The 22,500-nt window shown below is 37.4% G+C and overlaps 1 protein-coding gene across 1 annotated transcript in view; it reads right to left on the bottom strand.

Annotated features, from left to right (window-relative positions):
* The window catches only part of grik3 (glutamate ionotropic receptor kainate type subunit 3), a 283,714-nt gene that overhangs the window by 12,320 nt on the left and 248,894 nt on the right, over positions 1 to 22,500 (bottom strand). The window contains exon 10 of the mRNA XM_062064042.1: positions 9,531 to 9,748. Coding sequence (XP_061920026.1) covers positions 9,531 to 9,748 — 218 coding nt within the window. The remainder of the gene's footprint in view (positions 1 to 9,530; positions 9,749 to 22,500) is intronic.

Genomic DNA, 22,500 nt, shown 5'->3' with positions numbered 1-22,500 from the left:
AAACAAGAAAAACAAATACAAAAATGAGGGGTATTTTATTTGAACTAAGCAAAATTATCTGCCAATAGAACAAGAAAATTTGGCTTGTCAAGACTTTCCGAAACAAGTCAAATTAGCTAACCTCAATGAACCCAAAAATACCTTAAAATTAGTATTTTCTCACTAATAACAACTGTACTACTATATGAGTACCTATTTTCTATTGTTTCATTGAAAATAAAACAGCAAAGGCCATTTGGCTGTCATCTGTTTTAATTATGAGACACAATTGTGTCAAAGTCATGATTATTTTTTCCATGCTTGAAATAAGAAATTATTACTTTAAAAAAGTAGTTTTATACTTGTGAGTGTTGATGACACAGCTTTGCAACACTTGATATTCTAGTTTCAAGCATGTTTTACGCAATATAGGTCATAACATCTCAGCAACAAGCTGTAATATCTTACTGACATCATTTAGGACCAAAACCCTTAAAACAAGTAAAACACTCTAACATAAAATCTGCCAGATGAGAAGAATGATCTTATCAGACAGAAAATAAGCAAATATCACGCTTATTTGAGATATTTCATCTTACTTAGATTTCAGTTTTTGCAATGTAGGTAATGTTTGCTGTGGTCTGGAACAACATGGCACACGACAATCTGAAATGCAGCCAATATTATATTAAGATAATGTATCATGAGACGTGCAAAACTAAATTATATACAAAGGTTTTCTGTCTTGCCTCTTGGTGAGGGCGTTCACATTTTTCTCCGCTCCCTCCTTCCCTGCTTGCTTTCTTCGTTTTGTCCTGTCTGAACTTTTTTGAAGCCTTTTTCTTTGCGCTGTCCTCAAATCCAAACATCAAACATGGATATGATCAGCTGGACTCTCGACGCAATTGACAAAGTCTTTTCGACGAGGAAAAGAGGTTCGGGGGAGCCTGGCTGCCCTGATGGAACCATTGCTGCGTGGTACGTGAGAGACTCCTGGGATAAATGGAGAATCATGTGCCTCTCAGTCCTTTCCATCGAGGACGTGGAAGACATCTACCTATTTGGAACCGTGATCGCGGGGCACCTGCTGATTGGGCTGGGCATTGCTCTGGTGTATCGTCAAATTCGGAAGACGATGGCAGCCACTCAAGGAGCCCAACGGCTGTTCGTCGCAATGGAAGGATTGGGTCGGGCTGTGGGAACACAGACTGGGGCGATTTCTGAACTAAATCACAAAATGGATCTCATCATGGAGAAGCTTGCTGAGAAGGAGAATTACATTGAATTTGAGAGAACCAGCACGGACACAGAGAAGGCAAGTCATTGTTTTGACTGCTGGAAGAAAACAACATCCTAATCTACGATTTGACTCCTTCGAATGGCCTTGACGCAGGAACAGGCTGTTCTGAAAAACTCACCCGAGGACTCCTCAACGATGGACGCTTTTGACCTTCCTTTTTTTCAATAACACCTGGTGTCGAACTTTGAGATCGGCCCCAGTCCACAAAAACATTTCAACATCTCACCCAAGTTAATTGGGCATACATGCACGCACCCGCCCCTCCCCCAATCAACGCCTTCACCACTTCTTAATTCCTCTTCGGGGCTGAGTAGTGCTTTATAGCGGCAGCCGGCCTCCAGGGCCCCAAATCCCCCCCCCCCCCCCCCCCCACCCCTCTGTTGCGAGTTGTTGTGATTATATGTATCATGTTTATGTGTGCTATGCTATGTGAGGTTTTTTCCTTGGACTCAGTCTGGACCACTCCCGAGGGTCCAGCCTTAGACTGATATTTTTTTTTACTCTTCCCCCCTTCCCAAATATCACCTTTTTCCCACCTTTTTTAAGGAGCGCTGTAAGTGGCTGATCCGTTGGCGGTCCCGTCTTGTCCCCCTGTAACGTTTGTCTGCTCTTAGTGGGACTGTGCCGAAAATGAAATTTCAGTTCTTATGTGTCTTGTACATGTTAAAGAATGGACAATAATAAAGCATCCTGAATCTTGAATCTTGAAGTAAAGGATATTAAATGAGCTCAAATATACCTACAAACGAGGCATAATGATGCAATATGTACACCATACTTGCCAACCCTCCCGTTTTTAGCGGGAGACTCCCGGTATTCAGCGCCTCTCCCGATAACCTCCCGGCAGAAATTTTCTCCCGACAAACTCCCGGTATTCAGCCGGAGCTGGAGGCCACGCCCCCTCCAGCTCAATGCGGACCTAAGTGGGGACAGCCTGTTCTCACGTCCGCTTTCCCACAATATAAACAGCTTACCTGCCCAATGATGTCATAACATCTACGGCTTTTAGAGAGTAGAGTGCACAACTGCGCACACAACAAGGAGACGAAGCAGAAGAACGAGGAAGTTACAGACATGGCGACGCCGTCGACGAGCAAGATGAAGAAATACGCTTGCAAGTTCCAAAACGAATGGAAACAAGAATTTCAGTTCATGCAGGACAGTTTGAAGGGGAAGGGGTATGTAATTTTGTTGCCTGTACATTTTGTAAAACAGACTTCTCCATTGAACACGGTGGCCGAGTCAAGAACGGAGGAGAAGTTAAACAGGACAATACTGCCATCTACTGGATAGCCCCCGGAACACTGAAATTCAACTATTTATTTTATTTATATGTATAATAAAATAAATATGTATACATATATATATAGCTAGAATTCACTGAAAGTGAAGTATTTCATACATATATATATATATATATATATATATATATATATATATATATATATATATATATATATATATATATATATATATATATATATATATATATATATATATATATATATATATATATATATATATATATATATATATATATATATATATATATATATATATATATATATATAATATATATGAAATACTTGAGTTGGTGAATTCTAGCTGTAAATATACTCCCCTATTAACCACGCCCCCGCCCCACCCCGACCGCGCCCCCCCACCTCCCACCTCCCGGTATCGGAGGTTTCAAGGTTGGCAAGTATGATGTACACACAGCAACAAAGCGCACCTTTGTGCATTCACGCACAGCATACAACGTTTGGTGGACAAAATGAGACAAAGGAGGAGTGGAAGATTTTACATGTAAACAAACTGTTGCGTCACAGTCCACACTATGGTGAGTTGAAGAACCGCCGAAATTAGTAGGACAAAAGGATGTTCACCAAATGCTCTCATCAGTGAAGCATACACACAAACATATTAAAGAGTGGTAGTTCTAACAATTGGGAAGGTTTGTGTCATGTTTGTCCTCAAGCAAAAAATATACCAAAAAAAAAATATATATATTTTTCCCCCATCTTTTTCCATTTTCAATCCTTTTTAAAAAAATGCTGCACGGAGCCACTAGGGCGGCACTAAAGAGCCGCATGACCCCCGTCATAAGAGCTACTCAAGCATCCATAGTCTTGCATCAGGCTGTAGTATTTCATGCCATTTTTAATTTTTTAATTATATTTTTTTAATATCAGGTCACATTTGTGCCATGTCTAATCCCGTATAATTGCCGTCTAAAGACTGAGAGCCATTCCAAATCGGGAGAGACGGTGTTGAAGCAGCCACTGTTTACATTTTTTTTTTGGTGAAACAGTTATGTTAATATGAGGACGTAAAAAAGTGACAGATTGGAGATATGGCGAAGTGATGTCAAGTGCTAACTTAGACACAAAGTTGAATGAGTTTTTAATCTTCAACGTGTGTGTTTAAGAGGCTGGGGGAGACAAGCTGGAACCTTGGCAAAGTACACTTTTTGCAGTAATTATAAAGAGAGGGAAAAACTAGCAGGGTGCTTTCCTAAAGATACGGCGGAACGACCCAAAAGTTGGAGTTCAACCATATTTGTAGGAAAACATATGCCTTCAAACGCAAACATTGCTAACTAATACTATCATGCCATGCATGATAGTATTAGACTCCCTTTTTAGACCAGTTGATCTGCCGTTTCTTTTCTTTTCTCCTCTGCCCCCCTCTCCCTTGTGGAGGGGGGGGACACAGGTCCGGTAGCCATGGATGAAGTGCTGACTGTCCAGAGTCGGGACCCGGGATGGACCGCTAGCCTGTGCATCGGTTGGGGACGTCTCTACGCTGCTGACCCGTCTCCGCTCGGGATGGTCTCCTGCTGGCCCCACTATGGACTGGACTCTCACTATTATGTTAGATCCACTATGGACTGGACTCTCACACTATTATGTTAGATCCACTATGGACTGGACTCTCACTATTATGTTAGATCCACTATGGACTGGACTCTCACACTATTATGTTAGATCCACTATGGACTGGACTCTCACTATTATGTTAGATCCTCTATGGACTGGACTCCCACACTATTATGTTGGATCCACTATGGACTGGACTCTCACACTATTATGTTAGATCCACTATGGACTGGACTCTCATTATTATGTTAAAACCACCATGGACTGGACTCTCACACTATTATGTTAGATCCACTATGGACTGGACTCTCACTATTATGTTAGATCCACTATGGACTGGACTCTCACAATATTATGTTAGATCCACTATGGACTGGACTCTCACTATTATGTTAGATCCACTATGGACTGGACTCTCACTATTATGTTGGATCCACTATGGACTGGACTCTCACACTATTATGTTAGATCCACTATGGACTGGACTCTCACACTATTACGTTAGATCCACTATGGACTGGACTCTCACACTATTATGTTAGATCCACTATGGACTGGACTCTCACTATTATGTTAGATCCACTATGGACTGGACTCTCACTATTATGTTAGATCCACTATGGACTGGACTCTCACTATTATGTTAGATCCACTATGGACTGGACTCTCACACTATTATGTTAGATCCACTATGGACTGGACTCTCACTATTATGTTAGATCCACTATGGACTGGACTCTCACACTATTATGTTAGATCCACTATGGACTGGACTCTCAATATTATGTTAGATCCACTATGGACTGGACTCTCACTATTATGTTAGATCCACTATGGACTGGACTCCCACTATTATGTTAGATCCACTAAGGACTGGACTCTTACACTATTATGTTAGATCCACTATGGACTGGACTCTCACTATTATGTTAGATCCACTATGGACTGGACTCTCACTATTATGTTAGATCCACTATGGACTGGACTCTCACACTATTATGTTAGATCCACTATGGACTGGACTCTCACTATTATGTTAGATCCACTATGGACTGGACTCTTACACTATTATGTTAGATCCACTATGGACTGGACTCTCACTATTATGTTAGATCCACTATGGACTGGACTCTCACTATTATGTTAGATCCACTATGGACTGGACTCTTACTATTATGTTAGATCTACTATGGACTGGACTCTCACTATTATGTTAGATCCACTATGGACTGGACTCTCACACTATTATGTTAGATCCACTATGGACTGGACTCTCACGATTATGTTAGATCCACTATGGACTGGACTCTCACACTATTATGTTAGATCCACTATGGACTGGACTCTCACACTATTATGTTAGATCCACTATGGACTGGACACGCACACTATTATGTTAGATCCACATTTCATAAAGAAATACAATCATGTGTGCTTACGGACTGTATCCCTTGCAGACTGTATTGATCTATATTGATATATAATCTATATATTGTGTTTGTATGTTGATATACTAAAAAAATAAATAAATTATTATTTTTAATTATTTTTTTATTTTTTATTTCTTGTGCGGCACGGTGGTTGGGGACCACTGATGTAGACCACAAGTAAGTCTTTTACATTTTGAAAAAAAAATACTAATGTGACCCATTTAATGCGTCCTATAATCCGGTGTGCCTTTTGTACGAAAATAGACGTGAATAGACCCGCTCATCGGCATATGGTCCAAAAAATACGGTATATTTCTTGCTATGAAATGTCTGATGAAGACTTCTTATTCTTCCTACTTGGACCAACTTCCACACGTGTTAGTCAGCAGACGCCGGAAACAAGAAAAGATGCTGCAGGCAAACGCAGCAGCGACTTTGGAATAAGAAGTTTCAGCCAGGAGGAAAATAACAATTTACAGAAGAAGCAAAACAAGTCACAAAATCATTGCAATACACAAAATCTCAGTGTGGGGCAAACTATTCGATACTTTTGTGATCTGTTTTGATACAACTGTAATGCATTCACTAGACCAGGGGTCACCAACGCGGTGCCCGCGGGCACCAGGTAGCCCGTAAGGACCAGATGAGTAGCCCGCTGGCCTGTTCTAAAAATAGCTCAAATAGCAGCACTTACCAGTGAGCTGCCTCTATTTTTTAAATTGTATTTATTTACTAGCAAGCTGGTCTCGCTTTGCCCGACATTTTTAATTCTAAGAGAGACAAAACTCAAATAGAATGTGAAAATCCAAGAAAATATTTTAAAGACTTGGTCTTCACTTGTTTGAATAAATTCATTAATTTTTTTACTGTGCTTCTTATAACTTTCAGAAAGACAATTTTAGAGAAAAAATACAACCCTAAAAATGATTTTAGGATTTTTAAACACATATACCTTTTTACCTTTTAAATCCCTTCCTCTTCTTTCCTGACAATTTAAATCAATGTTCAAGTATTTTTTTTTTTTTAAATTGTAAACAATAATAAATAAATTTTAATTTAATTCTTAATTTTAGCTTTTGTTTTTTCGACGAAGAATATTTGTTAAATATTTCTTCAAACTTATTATGTTTCAAATTCAAAAAAATCATTCTGGCAAATCTACAAAAGCTGTAGAATCAAATTTAAATCTTATTTCAAAGTCTTTTGAATTTCTTTTAAAAATTTTGTTCTGGAAAATCTAGAAGAAATAATGATTTGTCTTTGTTAGAAATATAGCTTGGTCCAATTTGTTATATATTCTAACAAAGTGTAGATTGGATTTTAACCTATTTAAAACATGTCATCAAAATTCTAAAATTAATCTTAGTCAGGAAAAATTACTAATGATGTCCCATAAATTATTTTTTTAGTTTTTTCAAAAAGATTCAAACTAGCTAGTTTTTCTCTTCTTTTTTTTGGTTGATTTTTGAATTTTAAAGAGTCGAAATTGAAGACAAACTATGTTTCAAAATGGAATTGTCATTTTTTTCGTGTTTTCTCCTCTTTTAAACCGTTCAATTAAGTGTAAATATCATTAATTATTAATAATAACATAGAGTTAAAGGTAAATTGAGCAAATTGGCTATTTCTGGCAATTTATTGAAGTGTGTATCAAACTGGTAGCCCTTCGCATTAATCACTACCCAAGAAGTAGCTCTTGCTTTCAAAAAGGTTGGTGACCCCTGGTCTAGACACACATTTACACTCTGATTTTGTTTTCCAAAGGCGGTTTGGAATGTACTAACTAGTTTAATTAGTTAGCTAGATACAATCCTAACAATACATACAAACCCCAAAAGGAGTGAAGTTGGCACGTTGTGTAAATGATAAACAAAAACAGAATACAATGGTTGAAAGCCCAAAAGTTCATATAACAATAATAGATGGAAACTAGTTAGTTAACTAGTTAGCATTGTGAAACACCCCGTTAAGTGTGTGTCACTTCCGATACGATACTGATATTAATCCGATCCAATATCAGCAGGAATCATAAATACACTGCAAAAACTGAAATCTAAGTAAGATGAAATATCTCAAATAAGGGTGATATTTCCTTATTTTCTGTCTGATAAGATCATTCTTCTCACTAAGCAGATTTTATGTTAGAGTGTTTTACTTGTTTTAAGGGTTTTGGTCCTAAATGATGTCAGTAAGATATTACAGCTTGTTGCTGAGATGTGATGACCTATATTGAGTAAAACATGCTTGAAACTAGAATATCAAGTGTTGCAAAGCTGTGTCATTAACTCTAAAGGCTTAGTGGCCACATGCGTGGACAGCACCTTTTAGCTCGTATTTCCAAAATGGTGTACACTACTGAATTGGGGTCTTATGGCCACTTATGTGGACACTTATACTGCCATCTGGTGGTGTCAGAAGAGTATAACATACAATGGAATTTGGAAGAAAAAAAAGTGTAAAAATAAGAATTAGCATGTCACTGAACATGAAGTACACGTTTGTGTACTTATGGACTAAGTACATCATATGTAAAGATGATTCTTACTTTTTATTCTAATTAGGGTCCAATAAGCCCAAATAGCAAAGAGAAATAAAAAAAAAAGCATGTAAACAAACAGCTTGGGCCTTAAGATCAACACTCACAAGTATAGAAGTACTTTTTTAAAGTCATCATTTCTTACTTCAAGCATGAAAAAAAATGATGATGCCGAGCGCATATCATTATGTCAAGATAATGGCACTAGCATTTGCTTCATTTAAGAATATTATTCAACATATTGAGCAAAAAGGTCTCTTTTTTTTTCCTAGCAAGAAAAGTGCACTTGTTATTAGTGAGAATATACTTATTTTAAGCTATTTTGGGGTTCATTGAGGTTAGCTAATTTGACTTGTTTTGGAAAGCCAAATGTTCTTGTTCTATTGGCAGATAATTTTGCTTAGTTCAAATAAAATACCCCTCATTTTAGTATTTTTTTTTTCTTGTTTTTGAACACTGACTTTTTGCGGTGTACTTATATTCATACTATTATTGGTGGAATGTTTATAAAGGTTTGACCAAGACAAATGAGTCAATGGACTTATGCTGTCTTTAGGCTTAGGTGGAGTGATGATTTTTTTTTAGGTCAGGATGCTGTAAACTGAATCATGCGGACACTTTTGTTACTTGATCATTACTAATATGCCTTGGAGACTTTGTATGCGTAATTAATGTTCAACTATAATGATTTGATACATGCTTATATTGATAAACGTGCCGTTTTATTGCTGAATGAGTTTTACGTATGTCTGGCTTGTGTGCTACTGTGTGCTTAGGTTTTGTGTAGCTGCTAGCTCCTAGTAGCATTTAGCCTGACCTGTTTATCTTTTGTAAATAACTTCACTACCAAGAAACCGTGTGCTTGTTAGAAGACATTCAGATGTTAACTGGCTGTCCAGTAAATACACACGCTGCAGGACTGCTTGTAAATCGCCAAAAATGATTCCCGGGCGCGGCCACCGCTGCTGCTCACTGCTCCCCTCACCTCCCAGGGGGTGATCAAGGGTGATGGATCAAATGCGGAGAATAATTTCGCCACACCTCGTGTGTGTGTGACAATCATTGGTACTTTAACTTTAACTTGTAGTAAAACCAATATTGGGAAGTTTATAACGTTTATAATTTGACACTTGTTTTTTTGAAGCTGATATTGAACCGATATGCGATATCAATTTCGGATCGATGCACCTCTGGTGAGTTTAAAAGGTCAGTATGACTATGCATTACATTGGGAAACCCGCACCCGTTGGCGGGCCAAATCAAATGACTTGACGGTACACATTTGGCCCCCGGCCTCCACTTTGGGCACCCCTGGCATAAACCCACCCCAGTGACGAATTCTCCAATGCATTCCGAGTCGTTTAATCCGAGATTCAAATGGTGTTTGGTCGTGGTTCATAGCGCACCTTGAAGAAAGACATGGTTGCTCCGTCGCGCACCACGCCGTACTCGATCTTGGTCTGCTTGGCGATGTCGTCTGCCGAGTCCACCGCCGAGTCCATCCTCTCCACGGTGAGGAACGCCGCCAGGTTGGCCGTGTAGGACGAGATGATGATGAGCGTGAAGAACCACCAGATCCCGCCGATGATCCTGGTGGACAGGGCTTTGGGCATCAGTTCGGAGCCTGTGAACAAGAGGAAGACTATTCAGCCTTTTGGTTCTTCCTTCTAAAACTGGACTGAGTGTTGGAAGCAGAACATTCCCGTTTGTCAGCGGAAATAATTGGAAGTGCTGATATATATATATATATATATATATATATATATATATATATATATATATATATATATATATATATATATATATATATATATATATATATATATACACAAGTACATGTACATATATACATAACGTTCAGGGGATTTTATTGTCTTCAAAAACATCCCCTGAAGAGCAGGGAAACCTGCGAAACAGGCTTGTAGGGATGAAATAACCTCTGTGTTTTTTCCTGATCTAACGTATATATGTATATATACATATAGACGTATACATGTATACATACACATATATGTATACATGTATACAATCACATGTATATATACATACATATGTATGTATATATACATGTGTTTGTATACATGTATACATATATGTGTATATATACTATATATATATATATATATATATATATATATATATATAAATATATATATATATATATATATATATATATATATATATATATATATATATATATATATATATATATATATACACTACCGTTCAAAAGTTTGGGGTCACATGTAAATGTCCTTATTTTTGAAGGAAAAGCACTGTACTTTTCAATGAAGATAACTTTAAACTAGTCTTAACTTTAAAGAAATACACTCTATACCAGGGGTCACCAACACGGTGCCCGCGGGCACCAGGTAGCCCGTAAGGACCAGATGAGTAGCCCGCTGGCCTGTTCTAAAAATAGCTCAAATAGCAGCACTTACCAGTGAGCTGCCTCTCTTTTTTAAATTGTATTTATTTACTAGCAAGCTGGTCTCGCTGTGCTCGACATTTTTAATTCTAAGAGAGACAAAACTCAAATAGAATTTGAAAATCCAAGAAAATATTTTAAAGACTTGGTCTTCACTTGTTTAAATAAATTCTTTTTTTTTTTTACTTCGCTTCTTATAACTTTCAGAAAGACAATTTTAGACAAAAAATACAACCTTAAAAATGATTTTAGGATTTTTAAACACATATACCTTTTTACCTTTTAAATTCCTTCCTCTTCTTTCCTGACAATTTAAATCAATGTTCAAGTAAAAAAAAAATTTTTATTGTAAAGAACAATAAATTCATTTTTATTTAATTCTTCATTTTAGCTTTTGTTTTTTCGACGAAGAATATTTTTGAAATATTTCTTCAAACTTATTATGATTAAAATTCAAAAAAAATATTCTGGCAAATCTAGAAAATCTGTAGAATCAAATTTAAATCTTATTTCAAGGTTATTTGAATTTCTTTTAAAATTTTTGTTCTGGAAAATCTAGAAGAAATAATGATTTGTCTTTGTTAGAAATATAGCTTGGTCCAATTTGTTATATATTCTAACAAAGTGTAGATTGGATTTTAACCTATTTAAAACATATCATCCAAATTCTAAAATTAATCTTAATCAGGAAAAATTACTAATGATGTTCCATAAATTCTTTTTTTAATTTTTTCAAAAAGATTCGAATTAGCTAGTTTTTCTCTTCTTTTTTTCGGTTGAATTTTGAATTTTAAAGAGTCGAAATTGAAGATAAACTATGTTTCAAAATTGAATTGTCATTTTTTTTTGTGTTTTCTCCTCTTTTAAACCGTTCAATTAAGTGTAAATATCATTAATTATTAATAATAACATAGAGTTAAAGGTAAATTGAGCAAATTGACTATTTCTGGCAATTTATTGAAGTGTGTATCAAACTGGTAGCCCTTCGCATTAATCGCTACCCAAGAAGTAGCTCTTGCTTTCAAAAAGGTTGGTGACCCCTGCTCTATACATTGCTAATGTGGTAAATGACTATTCTAGCTGCTAATGTCTGGTTTTTGGTGCAATATCTACGCCCATTTCCAGCAACTATCACTCCAGTGTTCTAATGGTACAATGTGTTTGCTCATTGGCTCAGAAGGCTAATTGATGATTAGAAAACCCTTGTGCAATCATGTTCACACATCTGAAAACACTTTAGCTCGTTACAGAAGCTACAAAATGGACCTTCCTTTGAGCAGATTGAGTTTCTGGAGCATCACATTTGTGGGGTCGATTAAACGCTCAAAATGGCCAGAAAAAGAGAACTTTCATCTGAAACTCGACAGTCTATTCTTGTTCTTAGAAATGAAGGCTATTCCACTAAATTGTTTGGGTGACCCCAAACTTTTGAACGGTAGTGTATATATATATATATATATATATATATATATAAGTGGTCTGTTACGGCAATATATGGGAATTAGTACAATCAAGCTAAGTCTAAAAATAAGTTTTATAAATAGCACATTTTGCAATTTCATTAGCTGCTTAGTCTAGTTTTATGGTGATAAATAAACAGCATGATGGACTGTGAAAGCATCAGTATTATATACGACATGTCAGATCCTATTTGTGTCCTTTTATAACATGACCCTGAACTTCTCACAACGTCCTGCCTCGTATTGTACTACAGATTATATAAAGTCATTTTCGGTACTATCGAAAGAAACCCCCCCCCCCCCCAAACAAAACCCTGGCCTGGTGTGCGTCTCCTGCGCGGATCAATTCCGCCTTCCAATGGCTCGCTGACTGACATTAAAGTTACTTTATATCTCATCCCTGACAACCCTTGAAATACCCTTGCAGGTTTCTCCACAACGCCCCCCCCCCCCCCCCCCAGAAGATTTATCACAGCAATTGTGAAGAGTAACAAGCCCACGGAGGGGAGCAGGAGGGGCGGGCAGAGAGCCCCGCTCTTTAACCTCTCCCACCAAATTTGATTGCATTCGTCCTTTGTGGCTCGACGGAGGCTCCGCACGCTAACAAGCGAGGGGAGGGACGCCGCCGGCCCTTAATTCGCTGTGACTGCCGGGAGAGTCGACTCCCACGTGAGTTTGTGCCGGAAAGCGCCGGGAGCGACGGGATTAAATTCCACGCCGTAAAAAAAACCCCCCGCTGCTGTCAGCGACGGGGAAGGTATACGGTATGTGGTGCCGCTCCGGAACTCCCGGATAAATGCGAAAAGTCGATGAGTCACGGGGTTGTGAAAACGTCAATATGTTTGTTCCTACAAGGCAGCGCTGGTGCTGCTGGAAGACCGCAGATGTTTTCTTCTCACTCTCCAAACCGAGGGCCAAGATGTAGTGGTGAAAAATGTAAATTAAAAATGAGACGCCGCTTTTTTGCGGTTGCGTCATCACCTCTTGCTGGGTGATAAGCTATAAATGGCTACCAGCACAGCGTTCGGAGGCTGCGATATGTTTGCTACCGTACCGTATTTTCGGACTACACTGCAAAAAATTAACTCTAAGTAAGATGAAATATCTCAAATAAGGGTGATATTTTCTTATTTTCTGTTTGATAAGATCATTCTTCTCACTAAGCAGATTTTATGTTAGAGTGTTGTACTTGTTTTAAGTGTTTTGGTCCTAAATCAGGGGTCACCAGGTAGCCCGTAAGGACCAGATGAGTAGCCCGCTGGCCTGTTCTAAAAATAGCTCAAATAGCAGCACTTACCAGTGAGCTGCCTCTATTTTTTAAATTGTATTTATTTACTAGCAAGCTGGTCTCGCTTTGCCCGACATTTTTAATTCTAAGAGAGACAAAACTCAAATAGAATTTGAAAATCCAAGAAAATATTTTAAAGACTTGGTCTTCACTTGTTTAAATACATTCATTGATTGTTTTACTTTGCTTCTTATAACTTTCAGAAAGACAATTTACGAAAAAAAATACAACCTTAAAAATGATTTTAGGATTTTTAAACACATATACCTTTTTACCTTTTAAATTCCTTCCTCTTCTTTACTGACAATTAAAATCAATGTTCAAGTAATTTTTTTATTTTTTTATTGTGAAGAATAATAAATACATTTTAATTTAATTCTTCATTTTAGCTTCTGTTTTTTCGACGAAGAATATTTGTGAAATATTTCTTCAAACTTATTATGATTAAAATTTTAAAAAATTATTCTGGCCAATCTAGAAAATCTGTAGAATCAATTTTAAATCTTATTTCAAAGTCTTTTGAATGTCTTTTAAAATTTTTGTTCTGGAAAATCTAGAAGAAATAATGATTTGTCTTTGTTAGAAATATAGCTTGGTCCAATTTGTTATTTATTCTAACAAAGTGCAGATTGGATTTTAACCTATTTAAAACATGTCATCAAAATTCTAAAATTAATCTTAATCAGGAAAAATTACTAATGATGTTCCATAAATTATATTTTTTATTTTTTTCAAAAAGATTCGAATTAGCTAGTTTTTCTCTTCTTTTTTTCGGTTGAATTTTGAATTTTAAAGAGTCGAAATTGAAGATAAACTATGTTTCAAAATTTAATTGTCATTTTTGTTCGTGTTTTCTCCTCTGAGGACAGCGCACCGACAGACAGGGGCCGTGTCAGTGCCGGCTTCGAAACACAGCTAGACAGGTGATTAGATTTCCCAGGTGGTACGAGAAAATGGAGGAGTTTGGGAACAACAGCAACTCAGCCACCAAGTGGTAGGCCATGTGAACTGACGGAGAGGGGTCAGCAGATGCTGAAGCACATTGTGCAGAAAGTCTTTGCACTGTCAGTTGCTACAGAGCTCCAAAACTTCATGTGACCTTCCAATTAGCCCACGTACAGTACGCAGAGAGTTTCATGGATTGGGTTTCCATGGCCGGGCAGCTGCATCTAAGCCATACATCACCAAGTCCAATGCAAAGACGCCTTCTCTGGAGTGATGAATTTTCCATTTGGCATTTTGATGGACGAGTCTGGGTTTGGAGATTGCCAGGAGAACGCTACATTTCAGACTGCATTGTGCCGAGTGTGATATTTGGTGGAGGAGGAATTAGTGGAGGGGTTGTCTTTCAGGAGTTGGGTTTGGCCCCTTAGTTCCAGTGAAAGGAACTTTGGAATGCGCCAGGATACCAAAACATTTTGGACAATTCCATGCTCCCAACCTGGTGGGAACAGTTTGGAGCGGGCCCCTTCCTCCTCCAACATGACTGTGCACCAGTGCACAAAGCAAGGTCCATAAAGACATGGACGAAAGAGTCTAGTGTGGATGAACTTGACTGGCCTGCACAGAGTCCTGACCTGAACCCGATAGAACACCTTTGGGATGAATTAGTACGGCGACTGAGACCAACATCAGCGTGTGACCTCACCAATGCGCTTTTGGAAAAATGGTGGAAAATTCCTATAAACACACTCCGCAACCTTGTGGACAGCCTTCCCAGAGGAGTTGAAGCTGTAATAGCCGCAAAAAGGTGGACCCACATCATATTGAACCCTATGGGTTAGGAATGGGATGGCACTTAAAGGCCTACTGAAATTATTATTTTTTATTTAAACGGGAATAGCAGATCCATTCTATGTGTCATACTTGATCATTTCGTGATATTGCCATATTTTTGCTGAAAGGATTTAGTAGAGAACAACGACGATAAAGTTCGCAACTTTTGGTCGCTGATAAAAAAAAGCCTTGCCTGTAGCGGAAGTAGCGTGACGTCACAGGAGCTAGTATTCCTCACAATCCCCCGTTGTTTACAATGGAGCGAGAGAGATTCGGACCAAGAAAGCGACGATTACCCCATTAATTTGAGCGAGGAGGAAAGATTCGTGGATGAGGAACGTTAGAGTGAAGGACTAGAGTGTAGTGCAGGGTGTATCTTTTTTCGCTCTGACCGTAACTTAGGTACAAGGGTTCATTGGATTCCACGCTTTCTCCTTTTTCTATTGTGGATCACGGATTTGTATTTTAAACCACCTGGGATACTATATCCTCTTGAAAATGAGAGTCGAGAACGCGAAATGGACATTCACAGTGACTTTTATCTCCACGACAATACATCGGTGAAGCTCTTTAGCTACGGAGCTAACGTGATAGCATCAGGCTCAAATGCAGATAAAAACAAAATTTAAAAAAAACCCTGACTGGAAGGATAGACAGAAGATCAACAATACTATTAAACCATGAACATGTAAATACACGGTTAATAATTTCCAGCTTGGCGAAGCTTAACAATTGAAGCTAACTTAGCTACGGAGCTAACGTGATAGCATCAGGCTCAAATGCAGATAGAAACAACATTTTAAAAAAGCCTGACTTGAAGGATAGACAGAAGATCAACAATACTATTAAACCATGAACATGTAAATACACGGTTAATAATTTCCAGCTTGGCGAAGCTTAACAATTAAAGCTAACTTAGCTACGGAGCGGCGGCGGGCGTTGTGGCTTTCGACGACACCCCGGCCGCCATCAGAGTCGGCAAGAAACATATATTTCCCCAAAGTTACGTATGTGACATGCACATATCGACACGCACGTACGGGCAAGCGATCAAATGTTTGGAAGCCAAAGCTGTACTCACCGTAGTGCGTCTGCTGTCCAGCTCAAACACAACACAACCTCCTGGTGTTGGTGTTGCTGCAGCCAGCCGCTAATACACCGATCCCACCTACAACTTTCTTCTTTGCAGTCTCCATTGTCCATTAAACAAATTGCAAAAGATTCACCAACACAGATGTCCAGAATACTGTGGAATTATGAAATGAAAACAGAGCTATTTTGTATTGGATTCCATGGGGTACCGATACTTCTGTTTCACTGGCTACGTCACGCGCATACGTCATCATCCAAAAACGTTTTCAACCGGAAGTTTAGCGGGAAATGTAAAATGTCACTTTATAAGTTAATCCGGCCGTATTGGCATGTGTTGCAATGTTAAGATGTCATCATTGATATATAAACTATCAGACTGCGTGGTCGCTAGTAGTGGCTTTCAGTAGGCCTTTAAAGTTCATATGTGAGTCAAGGCAGGTGGCCAAATACTTTTGGCAATATAGTGTATTTACATTGTAGATCGTCACATTAAACTATGAATGAACACATGTGGAGTTATGTACTTAACAAACAAAAGGTGAAATAAGTGAAAACATGTTTTATAAGATGCGACTTTAAGGTTTTACTACTTACGTATAAAATACTACACGGTTTAGCTCCAGCCTATCTCGCCGATTGTATTGTACCATATGTCCCGACAAGAAATCTGCGTTCAAAGAACTCCGGCTTATTAGTGATTCCCAGAGCCAAAAAAAAGTCTGCGGGCTATAGAGCGTTTTCTATTGGGGCTCCAGTACTCTGGAATGCCCTCCCGGTAACAGTTAGAGATGCTACCTCAGTAGAAGCATTTAAGTCCCATCTTAAAACTCATTTGTATACTCTAGCCTTTAAATAGACCCCCCTTTTTTAGACCAGTTGATCTGCCGTTTCTTTTCTTCTCTCCTCTTCTCCCCTGTCCCTTGCGAGGGGGAGTTGGATGAAGTGCTGGCTGTCCAGAGTCGGGACCCCGGGTGGACCACTAGCCTGTGCGTCGGTTGGGGACATCTCTGCGCTGCTGACCCGTCTCCGCTCGGGATGGTTTACTGTTGGCCCCGCTGTGGACTGGACTCCCGCTGATGTGTTGGATCCACTGTGGACTGGACTTTCACAATGTTATGTCAGACCCACTCGACATCCATTGCTTTCGGTCTCCCCTAGAGGGGGGGGGTTACCCACATATGCGGTCCTTTCCAAGGTTTCTCATAGTCATTCACCGACGTCCCACTGGGGTGAGTTTTTCCTTGCCCGTATGTGGGCTCTGTACCGAGGATGTCGTTGTGGCTTGTACAGCCCTTTGAGACACTTGTGATTTAGGGCTATATAAATAAACATTGATTGATTGATTGATTGATATATTCTAGTTTCTTCACAATAGCCACCCTTTGGCTCTGATTACTGCTTTGCACACTCTTGGCATTCTCTCCATGAGCTTCAAGCACACCTGTGAAGTGAAACCCATTTCTTGCAAGACGGAGCTACGCTTCCCGTTTACAAACGTGCGGAAAGTCACTTCCGGGAGCATATGGCGGACCGTGATCCATTCCAAGCAACAAAGAAACAATCAAACGTTGTTTCCATGGCGGCGTCCGAGTCACAGGAACTGATCAGACATATGTTAGTCGCCACGTTTGAAGTGCCGAGCGTCTTTGTGACACCTCACTCCCACAGACAAGCTGCTCCTTCTTTTCCCCTTGTTCCTTTCCCCGCCCCTCAAACGCGACCATTTGCATTCTAAACGCGTCAAGGAGATGGCTTCCATCTCGGCTGCTGTCGTCGTGTTTGGCAGACGGGCGCCTGAAGACGCCTTGTTTATGTCACACAAACACAACACACCTGCGAGTGAAAGCTCACACCATATCTGTCCGTCCGTCTGTTCTTCTCTCCGCCGACTAACTAGCTGGTTTGGCGGAGGTTCTCCTCCGCGGTGCGTTCAAAGCCCTGCACGACTGCACTGGCAAATTGGCAGAACCGCTGTGCGCTTGTGCAGCAGCAGCCTCTAATGCGTGTGGCCCACCTGGCGGCTGGAAAAGATCCACCGGCCGATCTTACAATAAAACCTTCTTGATTTGGTACAAAATGCGGCTGATCGACTTTTGACAAGAACAAGAAAGTTTGATCATATTACGCCTATACTGTATATATCTATATATACCTGAATACATATATACTAGGGGTGTAACGGTACGTGTATTTATATTGAACCGTTTCGGTACGGGTGTTTCGGTTCGGTTCGGAGGTGTACCGAACGAGTTAACCAGCCAATCAGCAGTGCGTATTCAGAGCGCATATAGTCAGTGCTTAGCGTTTAGCAGGTAATCATCAGGCTGCGGAATTTCCCCAAATGATAATAAACACCTCCCAGTCAACTACTAGTAACATCACTATGTTGACCTTCTAGAAATATAAAAGGCAGCTCAGCTCGCTCGCAGTCCTGGCTTGAGGTGAAGGTTAATTTGCTTTTAGCGTAACGTTAGCTCATTTTGCGGTGTGTGTGTGTGCGTGTGTGTGTGTGTTACGGACAGCAAAGCCCTGTCTGTCTGTTATTTCACTTGACCTTTTTCTGTGTTGATTGAGCTGTGTTGAAGCAGCAAAAAAGGACATTATGTTACTACATACAGTAGTACAGTAAACTGACAGTTAATATTTAAACATTTAACATTTGACATTTCAAACAATTTTAAACAGAAATAGTTCATGCACATTCAGATAAATTCCTCAAAATTACAATTAAAAAAATGTTGTCCGGGGGCCGGGCTGTATATATGCGCACTAATTGACTGAAAGAGCACGCACTTGGCGCGATGATGTCATGTTATCCATGGAAAAATGCATTTTTGGACAATATGATTTGTCTGAGCGGCTAGGAGACCCCGAGAGTAACAAGCGCTTGCCTTGTTGCCTTTCCATTAAGAACAATAAATTAGTTTTTAGTATAAGTTTGCTGCTTTCAAGAAATGCATATCATTATGTCAAAATAATGGCACTAGCATTTACTTCATTTAAGAATATTTTTCAACATATTGAGCAAAAAGGTCTCTTTTTTTTTCTACCAAGAAGAGTGCACTTGTTATTAGTGAGAATATACTTATTTTAAGCTATTTTGGGGTTAATTGAGGTTAGCTAATTTGACTTGTTTTGGAAAGTCTTGACAAGCAAAATGTTCTTGTTCTATTGGCAGATAATTTTGCTAAGTTCAAATAAAACACCCCTCATTTTTGTATTTGTTTTCCTTGTTTTTGAACACTGACTTTTTGCAGTGTAATACACGTTAATATTTATAATAACATCCATCCATCCATCTATTTTCTACCGCTTATTCTCTTCAGGGTTGCGGGGGGCGCTGGAGCCTATCTCAGCTACAATCGGGCGGAAGGCGGGGTACACCCTGGACAAGTCGCCAACTCATCGCAGGGCCAACATAGACAGACAGACAACATCCACACTCACATTCACACACTAGGGCCAATTTAGTGTTGTCAATCAACAATATCACTTATATCTGGTTAATATTTATAATAATATCACTAATACCTGTTAATATTTATAATAATATCACTAATACTTGTTAATATTTATAATAACAATATCACTACTACTTGTTAATATTTATAATAATATCACTAATACTTGTTAATATTTATAATAACAGTATCACTAATATCTGGTTAATATTTATAATAATACCACTAATACCTGTTAATATTTATGATAATATCACTAATACTTGTTAATATTTATAATAACAATATCACTGCTACTTGTTAATATTTATAATAATATCACTAATACTTGTTAATATTTATAATAATATCACTAATACTTGTTAATATTTATAATAACAGTATCACTAATACTTGTTAATATTTATAATAACAATATCACTAATACTTGGTTAATATTTATAATTTTTTGTATTTTTTCTTGTTTTTGAACACTGACTATTTGCAGTGCAAATTAATTCATGGTTTACTGAGTGTTGTTAAAAGGAAAGGCCATGTAACACAGTGGTAAAAATGCCCCTGTGCCAACTTTTTTGCAATGTGTTGCTGCCATTAAATTCTAAGTTAATGATTATTTAAAAAAAAAAAATATATATATATATATATATATATATATTGTTTTATTGGCAGATAATTTTGCTTAGTTCAAATAAAATACCCCTCATTTTTGTATTGTTTTTCCTTGTTTTTGAACACTGACTTTTTGCAGTGTAATACTTGTTAATATTTCTAATAACAATATCACTAATATCTGGTTAATATTTATAATAATATCACTAATACTTGTTAATATTTATAATAACAATATCACTACTACTTGTTAATATGTATAATAATATCACTAATACTTGTTAATATTTATAATAACAGTATCACTAATACTTGTTAATATTTATAATAACAATATCACTAATACTTGGTTAATATTTATTATTTTTTTATTTTTTTTCTTCTTGTTTTTGAACACTGACTTTTTGCAGTGTAAATCAATTCATGGTTTACTGAGTGTTGTTAAAAGGAAAGGCCATGTAACACAGTGGTAAAAATACCCCTGTGCCACCTTTTTTGCAATTTGTTGCTGCCATTAAATTCTAAGTTAATGATTATTAAAAAAAAAAAAAAAAAAAAAAAAAAAAATTGTTCTATTGGCAGATAATTTTGCTTAGTTCAAATAAAATACCCCTCATTTTTGTATTGTTTTTCCTGGTTTTTGAACACTGACTTTTTGCAGTGTAATACTTGTTAATATTTATAATAACAATATCACTAATATCTGGTTAATATTTATAATAATATCACTAATACTTGTTTATATTTATAATAACAATATCACTACTACTTTTTAATATGTATAATAATATCACTAATACTTGTTAATATTTATAATAACAGTATCACTAATACTTGTTAATATTTATAATAACAATATCACTAATACTTGGTTAATATTTATAATTTTTGTATTTTTTCTTGTTTTTGAACACTGACTATTTGCAGTGCAAATGAATTCATGGTTTACTGAGTGTTGTTAAAAGGAAAGGCCATGTAACACAGTGGTAAAAATGCCCTTGTGACAACTTTTTTGCAATTTGTTGCTGCCATTAAATTCTAAGTTGATGATTATTTAAAAAAAATAAAAAAAATAAAAAAGTTTCTCAGTTGGAACGTTAAATATTTTGTCTTTGCAGTCTATTCAATTGAATATACGTTGAAAATCATTGTATTCTATTTTTATTTACCATTGACACAACTTGCCAACTTCACCGGATTTGGGTTTTTTGTATTAGCATGATTTTTATTCTCGTTTCATGAAAAAAAACATCTTAACCACAGGTAAGAAATGTGGATCGTTTGCGGCGGGGCAGCCAAAGTCCAATTAAGCAGTTCTGAATGCATCACACCTGCCGCTTCCAGCAAGGCTGACAGCTGGCAATTGTCAAACATGTTCCCTTACCTTTTGTTTTTTTATTCGCTGTCCCTACACCCTGAAGCGGCAGACGAGGGGTCAGGAACGGGTAATAAACGCGCCAACACCGTCTAGCCCAGGGGTCACCAACGCGGTGCCCGCGGGCACCAGGTAGCCCGTAAGGACCAGATGAGTAGCCCGCTGGCCTGTTCTAAAAATAGCTCAAATAGCAGCACTTACCAGTGAGCTGCCTCTATTTTTTAAATGTTATTTATTTACTAGAAAGCTGGTCTCGCTTTGCCCGACATTTTTAATTCTAAGAGAGACAAAACTCAAATAGAATTTGAAAATCCAAGAAAATATTTTAAAGACTTGGTCTTCACTTGTTTAAATACATTAATTAATTTTTCTACTTTGCTTCTTATAACTTTCAGAAAGACAATTTTAGAGAAAAAAATACAACCTTAAAAATGATTTTAGGATTTTTAAACACATATACCTGTTTACCTTTTAAATTCCTTCCTCTTCTTTCCTGACAATTTAAATCAATGTTCAAGTAAATGTATTTTTTTTTATTTTAAAGAGTAATAAATACATTTTAATTTAATTCTTCATTTTAGCTTTTGTTTTTTCGACGAAGAATATTTGTGAAATATTTCTTCAAACTTATTATGATTAAAATTCAAAACAATTATTCTGGCATATCTAGAAAATCTGTAGAATCACATTTAAATCTTATTTCAAAGTCTTTTGAATTTCTTTTAAAATTTTTGTTCTGGAAAATCTAGAAAAAATAATGATTTGTCTTTGTTAGAAATATAGCTTGGTCCAATTGGTTATATATTCTAACAAAGTGCAGATTGGATTTTAACCTATTTAAAACATGTCATCAAAATTCTAAAAATTAATATTTATCAGGAAAAATT

The sequence above is a fragment of the Entelurus aequoreus genome, linkage group LG11 (assembly GCF_033978785.1).
Source record: "Entelurus aequoreus isolate RoL-2023_Sb linkage group LG11, RoL_Eaeq_v1.1, whole genome shotgun sequence".
Taxonomy (NCBI): Eukaryota; Metazoa; Chordata; class Actinopteri; order Syngnathiformes; family Syngnathidae; genus Entelurus; species Entelurus aequoreus.
This window is presented reverse-complemented; position numbering and strand designations above follow the sequence as displayed.